A 12,725-nucleotide genomic window follows, 5' to 3' on the forward strand; every position below is an offset into this window, starting at 1 on the left:
GTTAATTAGGTCTTTTGTTATATACACATGTATGTATCTTTAAAGAGGAAGCCATCCTGGTATTGATGGGACCATGGACAGAGCATTATTTTGCACAGTGTAGATCCTCTAGTTTTTAAAAAAGCCTCCTGGATGTTGGAATATAGTTTCCTGACTGGTTGTGATCCATCTCATGGTCCTATCATTGAACTCACTTGGGTCTGTGATACAGCATTTAATAAGAGGCTTTAAGTCCACATATGTCTTTCTTGTGGCGATGAGTAGTCAAAGAGTTGCCAGTCATTCCTGGCACTTAATGTCAAAGCATAAGCCGTGCATTATGCTTAGGTTTAGAAACTAAGACTTCACAAAAAGCTGTAAACATTTAATTTGTAGAAAAAAGAATAAAACCAAATCCTAGTAAGTTCATTTTAAGTCCATTTGCTTTTATAAGTGTATAATTTATAATGTGTCATTAATTTCCTACATCAGTCATGTGACCTTAACAGTTGTCTAAACATGTTTCACGATTTCACTTCACCAACACAGAAACTTACATTTAGATGGGTAATGAATTTATAACTCCATAAGTCCTTTTCCTTTAAAATGCAGAAAATAGGGGTGCCTGGGTGGCTCAGTGAGTTAAGCGTCTGACTGCGGCTCAGGTCATGATCTCACAGCTTGTGAGGTCGAGCCCTGCATCGGGCTCTGTGCTCACAGCTCGGAGACTAGAGCCTGCTTCGGATTCTGCGTCTCCCTCTCTCTCTCTCTGCCCCTCCCCTGCTCGCTCTCTCTCTCTCTCTCTCTAACTAAATAAACATTAAAAAAAAATTTAAATATAAAATATTATAAATATAAAATATTTTAAATATAAAATAAAATATAGAAAAATAAGGGCACCTGCGTGGCTCAGTCATTTAGGCATCTGACTTTGGCTCAGGTCATGATCTCATGGTTTGTGTATTCCAGCCCCATGTCAGGCTCTGTGCTGACAGCTCAGAGCCTGGAGCCTGCTTCTGATTCTGTGTCTCCCTCTCTCTGTCGCCCTGCCCACCCCGACTCTCCCTCTATCTCTTTCTCTCAAAAATAAACAAACATAAAATAAAAATAAAATGCAGAAAAATGTAATACTGAAGTGTTACTTGTTTCAATAAATAGTGGTTTCCTTGTTTAGCTACTTCCCACCACATACTCTGTAGTGCTCTTACCTTGCTCTCAGCTAACAGAAGCAGTTTATAGCATTTGTGAGATCCATTTGCTTTACTGTTTCTCTTTAATTAAAGTTGACTCCCTACTTTCCTTTTGTATTTCAGCTTTTCCCTTTTCAAAAATGAGAGTTGAGTTATGTCTCTAGAGTATTCTCGGCCTTCCCAGGATAGTGTGTCAAAAAAATCACTTTCTTCATACAAACATTCAGTTATTTAGTTTATAAATGCAGTGTCTGATTTTTCTTATGTTGACAAATCTTAGACTTGGAATGAAGTTTGAGAAGAGACACAAATTTAAGATACACCAACATTTTGTTACATCTAGGTAGAAGTGCATCTGTGACTCAATTCATTTGTAATGTTAGTAGATCATACTTTGAGGGAATCAGGTAGATAAGTTCATGCTGGTCCTTTCAGGAGTCAACTGTTAGCCTAATTTTAATTGGAAGGCACAAAGTTCATAATGCACAGGTTTACCAGGTACTAGCCTGACATTGTTAGGCTTTTTTTATACATTTATTCATATAATCCTTATAAAAATCCTGCCTCAAATTTGTTCTAACGAATGTGAAACATTTAGCACAATAACTGGCACACAGTAAGCTCTCAACATGGTAACCATTATCATCATGATGATCATTTACTGTTGTTTTACAGAAGAGGAAACACAGGCTCGAAAGATTTAGGGGTTATAGAGAAATCAATGAAAAGGAATAACCTAGGTGTATATGGTTTTAAGGTTCATATTTTATCTTTTTTATTTAAATATGTTCCATGTAGAATGTATAGAAGATGTGTCATTAGGCAGGATTGAAATCCCAGATTTGCTGCTTAGTAGTAGTATGACCATGGACAAGTGATGGTGATGAGTTTTTTGATCTGTAAAATGGGGATTATACTTAGTTAATTCACTCACTAGAGCTGGGTTGCTCTGAGGGTTATTAGTCCCCTAGTGACTAGCCTAGAGTTAGAAGAGAGCTCTGACAAATGCCAGCAGATCTCTGACTGGGTCTGAGGTCTCATTTGCACCATCCATCCATCTTCCTAGGCCTAGGAAGGAGTCTAGTTCAGGAACAGTAGATGGGTTGAAGTTAGTACTAGGGAGGAAGTGCTGTTTCTTTCCTCTCTGCTAGGCCTAGCCATTGTCCAGACTTGTGTGCTAATCATTAGCACCCAAGTCAAGGAGATGGATGGTGCGATTGAGACCTCAGACCCAGTCAGAGATCTGCTGGCTTTTGTCAGAGCTCTCTTCTAACTCTAGACTAGTCACTAGGGGACTAATAAGCCTCAGAGCAACGCAGCTCTAGTGAGTGAATCAACATATTTAAATAAATGCTTTTCTTTATAGTTCATCAGCTAGGTATACTTTACATAAAATATTTTATTTGGATTTTTGAACTTAAATGGTATATATATTCTGCTAGGACTTCCTTTCTTTACTCAAAATAATTTTGGGGATTTAGTCATGTTGATAACACTTAAGTACATTGATTTCATTGCTATGAAGTATTTTATTAAATATAACTTAGGATTTTATTTCTACTGTTGATGGACATTTGGGTTGTTTCCAGTTATGGGTTTTTGTGAAAAATGCTGTGATGAACATTCTTGAGCATGTCTCCTGATGCTACAGTATAAGAGTTTCTCAATGTTGGAATTGTGAATCATACAGTATATATATTACTAAGCAGTTTATTCATTATTCACCAAATATTTATTGAGCGCTGTGCCAGGTACATTTTTAATTGTCTTGGAATACCAGTGAACTAAACAGACTAAAATCTGCCCTCGTGGCATTTATGTTCTATTTGGGATTGCTAGACAATAAACAATAAACATAAATAAATAAAAGGATAAATGTGGGGGAGGGGGGAAGAATTAGAACAAGATGGGATTATTTGTACAGGAAGGTAGGTGGGGTTGCAGGCGTCATCAAAGGTAACGTTAGAAAACAGACTTAATGGAAGGTACATACCACTTAAAAGATTTTTAACCTAGGGGCGCCTGGGTGGCTCAGTCGGTTAAGTGTCCAGTTTTGGCTCAGGTCATGATCTCACAGTTCATGAGTTCAAGCCCTGCATTGGGCTCTGGACTGACAGCTCAGAGCCTGGAGCCTGCTTCAGATTCTGTGTCTTTCTCTCTCTGCCCTTCCCCTGCTTGCTCACTCGCTCTGTCTCTCTCTGAAAAGTAAATAAACATTAAAAATTTTTTTTTCAACCTAATTAAATAACAAAAAGAAACAACCATGGCCATTAAACACTCATAGTGATGAGTGATAAAAGTAAAAATCTCAACACTTCTTAGAGAATTATTTTTCTTTAGTTAATCAGATTTTAATCCTTCCAGTTTCTGGAAGGATATATTCTGGATGCTAATCTCTACCAATATATGCAGAGGAACTATAAATGTACTCACACTTGGTCAAATAGAAATTAAATTTTCTGAGGCACCTGGCTGGCTCAGTTGGTAGAGCATGGGACTCTTGATTTTGGGGTCGTGAGTTTGAGCCCCACATTGGATGTACAGATTACTTTTAAAAAATAAAATAAAATCTTAACAAAAATTAGGGGCTCTTGGGTGGTTCAGTTGGGTAAGCGCCCGACTTAGGCTCAGGTCATGATCTCACCGTTTGTGGGTCTGAGCCCCATGTCGGGCTCTGTGCTGATAGCTCAGAGCCTGGAGACTGCTTTGGATTCTGTGTCTCCCTCTCTCTGCCCCTCCCCAACTTGCACTCTGTCTCTCTCAAAAATAAACATTAAAAAAAATTTTTTTAATTAAATTTCCCCATTAACTCTATGGTTAAAAAGATACTGTTAAGTTAGCATTTATTTGGATTTTAAATTGATTTAGGTCAAATTCAGCCCCTTACACAAATTAGATTATTTTTTTAAAGTTTTTAGTTTATTAATCCTCTCATGAAAAATCTGCATGATCACCACAGATCAAGTCACTGCAGGATCTTTACCCCTTCTTTTTGTCAGCACTAACATTGGCTTTTGCAGTCCCCTTGACTTTCTTCTTTCTGTTCTTGAGTTTTTTCGCAGTGTTCTTGACATCTTTTTCTTCTCGTTTAGGACATGCCTTGCACATCTATGTTTGGATTCATTTTTCTTTGCATAATCCAAGGGATCACAAATCATACCAAAGCCAATTTTCCTGCCACCAGCAAGTGGATTCTGAATCTAAATACAAAGAAGACATCTCCTTGGTCTTGTACACTTTGGCTAGTTTTCCCCGAATTTCTGGCTTAGGTACTGCTGGGTTTCTGAGGTGAAGAAAATCAGTGACCATGTGTTTCTGCTGAAGTAATGAGTTGGTCATGAACTTCCTGGTCTGGATAGTTACTATGTTGTTCATGATGGCAGCTGAGCTTCAAGCAGCCAGGGAGGAAAAGAGAGCCAAATAGGATTCTTAATTCATGGACTAATATCTTATCTGTCGAAATGAGGTGATCTATTAACCCATGTTTTCTAAAATATTTTTGTAAAGTGTAGTAGTACGGAGCCTGCGCTTGGGTCAGTCAGCAATGAATTTAGATCATAGCTCCACTGCTCTGTGACCTTGATCAGGTTAACAAGGTTTACTGATCTCTGTTTATTCATCTTTAGGAATATAAAGCAGTACATACAAGGAGAACACCAAATAAATGTCCAGGCGTGAGACTGTCAATTCATATGATTAACATTATGCTTAATTTTTAAGAAACTGCCAAACTATTTTACAGAGTGACTGTACCATTATACATTCCCGCTGGGCATGTATGAGCGATCCAAAAAAAGTAGCGATAATACCTATGTATTAGTATCTTGTCATAATCTTAATTTGTGTTTACCTGATGGCTGGTGATGTGAAACATCCTATCGTGTGCTTATTTGACATGTATATATCCCCACTGGTAAAATATCTCTTCATGTGTTTAGCTTATTTTCTAATTGGGATGTTTGTTCCTTTATTGAGTTTTGAGAGTTGTTTATATATTGTAGATATGTATCCTTTGTCAGACCTCTGGTTTGCAAATATTTTCGCCCATTGTGTGGTGGTTTTTTTTTTTTTTTCCATCTTCACAAGTATTTCGCAGAGCAAAGTTTTTAATTTTGATGAAATCAAATTCATCCATGTTCTTTAATGATGGGTTGTGTTGTTGATATGTCTAAGAACTCTTCAAGTCCTACGCCCTTAAGATTTTCTCCTGTTCACTTCTAAAGTTTTTATAGATTTATGTTTGGTATTAAAATCTGATCCACTTTGAGTTAATCTTATGTAAAATGTAAAGTTTAGGTTGAGGCTCAATTTCTTGCCTATGAATACCCAATTACTCCGGTGTAATTTGTTGAAAAGTATTTCCTTCCACTGAATTATTTTCACACTTTTGTCAAAAATCAGTTGGGCTTATGTGGGTGTATTTCTGGATGCTCTATTCTGTTCCTTTCATCTATGTGTCTATCCTGCCAATACCACCCTGTCTCAACTACTCTATCTATATAAGTCTTAAAATTGGTTAGTGGTTCCTCTCACTTTCTTTTTTTCAAAACTGCTTTAGCTATTTTAGTTCTTTTCCTTATCCACATAAATCTTGGATTAACCTTGTCTATACTTCTAAAAAAATCTTGCTTAGGATTTTGATAGGAGTATATTGATCTGTAGATCCATTTGGGGAGAATCAACGTCTTTACTGAAATGAGTCCTCCAATCTGTGAACACAGTATATCTCTCATCAGCATTTTGTAACTTCAGCATTAAGATGCTTTTACGCATTTGTCAAAAATGGGTTGACCCTACTGGTGTGGATCTATTTCATTTCTCTGTTCTGTTTTATTCATCGGTGTCTATCCTTTAGTCAGTAACAGACATTCTTGATTACAGTCTTGAAATTGGATAGAACAGTTCCTCTATTCTTGTTTCCAATATTGATTTAGCTATTATTGTACATTTGCCTTTCTATATAAATTTTAAACTAATCTTGTCTGCATCTACAAATAAAATGTTGCCAGCATATTAGGAATTGTGTTAAACCCACAGCTCACATTAAAGAGAATTGACATCTTTATTACACTGATTATCCCTGTCCGTGAACACTTTATGTCTCTCCATTTATCTAGATCTTCTTTGATTTCTCTCCTTAGAGTTTTGTAGTTTTCAGCGTATAAGTCCAATACACGTTTTGTTTGGTTTACACCTAAGTACTTTGGTTTGTTTAGAGCCAATTTCCAAATAGGGTGCTATTGAAATTATTTCATATTGGGTAAGTTATAGTAGGTTGCACTCTTTGAGGAGTTTGTTTCACTTACATCATTAAATTTCTCTGACTAGTGTTAGTATTCCTCTGTTACCTTTTAGATGTCCATGTGGTCTGTAGTGATACTCCCTTTTTCATTCTTTATGTTTGCTAAATTATATCTTCTCCTTTGTCATCTTCAGTCTTGGTGAAAGTTTGTTAATTTTATTGGCCTTTTCAAATAACCAGCTTTTTCTTTCAATGACTTTTCAGTTTTCAATTCCATTGGTCTCTGCCCTTATATTTATTATTTTCTGCCTCTTATGAGGTAGAAATTGAAGTTTGTGTTCCTTACTCTGCCTCCCTTGACATCTGGAAGAGGAGGGCCTCCTCCTTACCAGTAGATGATGTGGAAGTCTCTTGGTACTTCTTGATACCTCCCTGGTTGATAGGGCAAATGGATGTCTATTAACTGCTGCTCATGTGTTCTTTATTGACACATCTAAGGAGTGGGGACAGAGGGACAGGAGGTTACTGGTAGGCAGTGGTAAAAGTTCTGAATGTCCAATAGGCTTTTTCTTTTTTTCTTTTAATTTTTTTTTAACATTTATTTATTATTGAGAGAGAGACACAGAGCGTGAGCAAGGGAGGGGCAGAGAGAAGGGGAGAAAACAGAATCTGAAATAGGCTCCAGGCTCTGAGCTGTCAGCACAGAGCCCGATGCAGGGCTCGAACTCACAAACTGTGAGATCATGACCTGAGCCAAAGTTGGTCGCCCAACCAACTGAGCCACCCAGGCGCCCCCCAATAGGCCTTTTCTAACTCCCATTCCAGCGTAGAGATAGAGGAGTACCTCATTATGTCCTGGAAGTGTAAAATCAGGCTCTTCATGTGGTCTCCACTGACACTGCAGGATGAAAGCTCCATTAGCGCCCAGTAAGGATGAAAGCCCCGGGTCCCCACCAGCCTTCTCTGACACACACAGCAGTGCGTAGTGGGGGTACTTGATTTCTGCTAGTGGAAGTCTAGGCTTCCCACTGGGCCTGCGCTGGTGGGAAAGGGAGCACAGTTTTATCTGTGGTGTTTGGCTGGAGTAGAGCAGTTATTGTCTAAAAGTTTTGTCTTGGTAGGCTCCCCCTTTCCTGGACCGTCCTTCCACAGAAGGTTTCTGTGGGATAGTTTTTTTTGTTTATACCTGTTGATGTTCCTAGGATGGTGACTTCATGAACATCCACTTTGGAATACATGGGGCTAAAAGAAAATCCAGTGAACTTATCACTGTCGTTCCTTGGGTTCTGAGATCTGTAGCTAGTCTGCCGCCTTCTCTCTACCTTTCAGTGTTCTTACGATTGTTTCATATAGAAGGCCTAGAGTTTTTAGCTGTACTTATCTGGAGGAATAAGGAAAAATATGCTTACTCAATCTTTCTCTTTTTAGAAATGCATTGTCACCTAATTTGTGGATTTTTATTATTCTTTGTCAGCACATGTTGGGTGTATCTTTAGACTAGCTGTAGTTCTTGAGTGAAATTGAATTCATTAATATTTCCCTTAATCTCTTGCTTTTTGTTTCTTGATTGAGAATTTTATTCCTGCCCTAAGGTTACAGAGATGTTTTCTTACATTTCCTTGCGAAAGTTTTAAAGTTCTTAATCTTTTAAAAGAATTATTGTTTTTAACTGAGTAGTGATCTAATTCATCCCCCTCCCATGTTAGAGAACTATAGCACCATGAAAAGTTCATCTCTTTTCCCATTGATTTCTAGTGCCACATCTGTCATGTATAAAATGTACTTATATGTGAGCCTTTTATGTGTATTCTTTTCCATTTTTTTATCCTTACATAAATTTCACACCATTTTATTTACTATAGCTTTAGAGTAAGTCTTGTTATTTGGTAGACAATGTCTCCCAGCTTATCAAGATTCTATTGAAATTCCTATTGGGATTATTAAAACTGCATTGAATGTATAGATGTTTGGAGAGAATTGGTATCTTTACCATCACGAACATGATTTTTCTTAGATATTTTTAAAGGTTTCTAAATTTAGCTTACCATTTTTCTCCACAATGACATTATATATTTAAAACAATTATTTCTGAGTAGTTAGTATATTTTTGTTGCTATTGTAAAGTAAAATAGGTTCTTTTTAATTAAAAAAAATAGTGCTTGTATATACAAATGAAAATGGCCTTTGGGTTGCTTTGTATTCATTCATATGCATTTCATTTTCCAAAAAAATGTACCCGGGAACATTATTGCAGTCTCCTTGGTACAAATTACAGCATCAAATGAATATTAGATTTTTAAAATTTTAGTCAAAAATTTAGATCTTAATTCAAAATTATTTATTGATTTCCCAAGTACTATGGAAGATGATTTCTCTCCTCCCCCAAAGGAACACTGTTTGCACTTGTTAAAGGAAACTAAATAGTGTTTCTTAATAATTTCCCATGGAGATTTTAAGCAAAACAAGTATCTTTGTGCTCCCCTTTCAGAAATCCTGGTTCAATAGGTCCAGAGAAAATCAGAACTCTGTATTCATTCATTCATTCATTCATTCATTCATTCATTCATTCAGGGAGAGAGAGTGTGAACGAGGGAGTGGCAGAGAAAGAATCCCAAGCAGACTGTGTGCTCTCAGCATGAGCCCCACTCGGGGCTCAGTCCCACAAATTGTGAGATCATGACCTCAGCCAAAATCAAGAGTCCGGCACTCAACTGACATAGCCACTCAGTTTCCCCTCGAACTCTTTTCTTTTAAACATCTCCCCTGTGGTTCTACACATGTAAATTTGAAAACCGCTGCTAGGAGAAGTTGCTAAACAATAAAAAGAGCAGCCCATAGGGATGCTTTTTCGGGGGGGTGGGGGGCGGGTGGAATCTCATTTAGAATAATGAAGTTTTAGTCATTATTAGGTATATCCCACACCTACTTTATTTAAGGTACACACATGCATACTTATAATTCATATATGTATATAAACTGAATTGCTTTGTGTTAAGTAGTGACAGGTATGAGTTTGAAGAGAGTGGACATTGTAAAAGAACCCAGTTACAGTTTAAGTGAGATGTGCTCATTTAGTGCTTTGTATTTTTGTATTAAAACTTAGAATGAGAGCTCATGGATATAGAGAGCAGATTGGTGGTTGCCTGAGATGTGGCGGATCATGGGTGGGTGGAATGAATGAAAGGGGTCAAAAGGTACAAGTTCCCATTCATAAAAGGAATAAGTCATAGGGATGTAATATATAGCATGGTGACTGTAGTTAATAGTACTGTATTGCATATGTGAAAGTAGCTTGGAGAGTGTTTTGAAAATTCTCACAAAAACTTTTGTAACTCTGCATGGTGACAGATGTTAACTGAACTTATCGCGGTGATCATTTTGCATTTAAATACAAACAGTCAAATCATTATGCTGTACAAACCAAAAAAACTTAGAACGCAATTTTGTCTTTCCCAGTTGGAGTCATTCGATGTCCAGTTTGCAGCCAAGAATGTGCAGAGAGACACATCATAGATAATTTTTTTGTGAAGGACACTACTGAGGTTCCCAGCAGTACAGTAGAAAAGTCTAATCAGGTAAGTGTATTAAGCCTTAAAATGTTTTGCCTCCTCTTTTTTTTTTTTTTTTTTTTAATGTTTGTTTATTTTTTTGAGAGAGAGACAGAATGCAAGTGGTTAGGGGCAGAGAGAGAGGGAGACACAAAATCAAAGCAGGCTCCAGGCTCCAAGCTGTCAGCACAGGGCCCAACGTGGGGCTTGAACGAACGAACTGCGAGATCATGACCTGAGCTGAATTCGGACGCCTAGCTGACTGAGCCACCCAGACGCCCCATATTGCCTTCTCTTAATGAAGCAGCCTAAGTTACTGAAGGACGCTAAAATAAAAGGTGTCTGACCCCCTTTTGACCATTATGTCTATCAAATTATGTAATATTTTAAAAGGAATATAAAGAATAATGAATAATTCATCTTAAGGATTAAAACAGTGCCAATACAGAAGCCTTGCTTGTACCCTCACCTTCCCTTTCCCTTCAGAGGAAACCATTATTCTGTATTTGATAGTATTTCATTTTTTTGTAATTTTACTCTATGTATTTCTTTTTTTTTTTTTTTTTTGCAATTTTACTATATAGTGACAGATTTTCTAAATTTTAAGACCCCTTTTTTCATTTTTTTCTGTTTTAATGATGAACTCTATAATGATACATATGAAAAATTGCATGTCTTTGATTACTATGGTTTCACATTTTAAGAAAATTTCTTAATGGTATTAAGAAAAAAATTTCTTAAAATTTCTGCATGGTATTTCTTTCAAAGCCTCATTTGGTAACATTGTCCGGGTATTGCACTTAGAGGCCCACGGGTGTTTTTCTCTTTTCCCCACTTCCATATCCCACATGTAGAACATTTCTATTGGCCCCTTAGATCTATCTAGATGTCCAGTCCCTGGAAGATGCACTGTAGTGCCTCTCGTGGAGGTGAGCTGGGATGGATTCTGTAGTGTACACTAAGCGTAGTATATTAGTCTACTTTTGAATTAGGATTGATTGATGATTTCTCTAGGCAGTTCCTTTAATTTAGAGCACTAGATCTGTGAAGGAATTGAATCTATGAGAAGAAAATGATTATTAATCTAAAATGTAAAAATCTAAAAAGTAATCTTTAAGATACTTTACTAATCACATAGCTAAGTTTCTGTACTTTTCACTTTCAGCTTTTCTTATTGGTTTCTTGGGGGAACTGTGGGAATTTAGGGCTCATCTTAAATACATCTGTTACTAACAAAAATACCCCTTTTGTTTCAAAAGTGTCCACAGTTCAGGGGCGCCTGAGTGGTGTCTGACTTCAACTCAGGTCATGATCTCATAGTTTGTGAATTCGAGCCCCACATCGGGCTCTGTGGAGCCTGGAGCCTGCTCCAGATTCTGTGTCTCCCCCTCTCTCTGCCCCTCTCTAGCTCACGCTCAGTCTCTCTCTCAAAAATAAATAAATGTTAAAAAAAAAAGTTAAAAAAAAAAAAATAATAAAGTATCCACAGTTCATCAAAGGCCAAACCAGGGCTTAATGCAGAGAATAAACTTACTAATTGTTGTGAAACCGGCTTTAAAGAATAGAAATGTAGTTATTATGTGAACTACAGTGTCAAGTACTTAGCTCTTCTGAAAGTTTCCCTGTGAATACTACTGATTTTTTTGTCTTCTAGAGTGTCATGTCACTTTCATATATGATTATATTTATACTACATAAACTTTGTTAGTCATATCACTTGAACTCTAGTAGTACACATGCATGCTCAATCCAGAAAATTCAAAAGCAAAGCAGCATAAATAATCAACAGGATGGAATAATGATCTGATACGAATTGACGATGATAAGAGATGAGAACTGAAGGGATTCTAATCTAAAGGACAAATCTAAGAGGCTGCTTTTTTCCTCTGTATATCAATTAGTTTTTAGTAAGTTTATTGACTCTATTTTGGTCACAGAAACATAATGGGAAGAAGTTATAATCAGTTAAACTAGAAATAGAGTCCAAATTGACATCTTCAATGTAGGTAAGTGAGGCTAGGAGAGTGTTAAACCTGGTTCAGGAATAGGGTACTTGTTAGGGGTATTTTGGGAATGAAGACTAGAGAGGTAATAATGTGGGATGAATTGGAGGTAGAAAGGCCTAGGCAAAAGGTATTGAGAGCTGAGCTAGCCTAGTGGCAATACGAGAAAGAAGGGGATAAGTTACAGCTCACACAAGGTTTTGATGTACCTGATTGGATGTGGAGGTGAGAGGGACCTCACTGCCAAGATGGTGGTGCTTTTCACAGAGATTAAGAGGTAAGGGAAGTAGATAGAGAATGGTTTTGAATGTGATTGAGTTTGCCTCTGAGACTAAGTTGATGTCATCTGTGGTCAAACTGGAGCTCTGAGGATAGTTCGTAGCTGAACAAAGATAAAGCTTAAAAAATGTTTGTTACAGATAATTTTAGGCATTACCAAGAGAAGGGACAGTTTCACATAACAAACTCCCATGTACAGATACCTAGCTTAGTAGCCATTAACTCTTGTTTTATGTTTATCCTGACACCCTTCCACATACTATATTATGTTGAGGGTAATCCCAGGCATTATATCATCTAATCCATAAATCTTTCAGTACTTCTTTGGAAAAATAATTTTTTATAAACCTAACCAGCATATTAATTTCACATGTAAAAAATTTTACAGTTAAACCTTAATATCATCAAACACCCAGTGATATGTGTCTCTAATTCTTATGGTTTCTTTTTTTAAACAGTGGTTTGTTTCTATAAGGATCCATTA

The 12,725-nt window shown here is 37.0% G+C and overlaps 1 protein-coding gene across 2 annotated transcripts in view; it reads left to right on the forward strand.

Moving 5' to 3' along the window:
- TRIM24 (tripartite motif containing 24) overlaps positions 1-12,725 on the forward strand; it is a 123,450-nt gene that overhangs the window by 50,737 nt on the left and 59,988 nt on the right. For both annotated transcript variants that reach the window (XM_023250604.2, XM_019825074.3), the window contains exon 2: positions 9,868-9,986. In XM_023250604.2, the coding sequence (XP_023106372.1) occupies positions 9,868-9,986 (119 nt within the window). The remainder of the gene's footprint in view (positions 1-9,867; positions 9,987-12,725) is intronic.

This window comes from Felis catus, chromosome A2, assembly GCF_018350175.1.
Source record: "Felis catus isolate Fca126 chromosome A2, F.catus_Fca126_mat1.0, whole genome shotgun sequence".
Classification (NCBI taxonomy): domain Eukaryota; kingdom Metazoa; phylum Chordata; class Mammalia; order Carnivora; family Felidae; genus Felis; species Felis catus.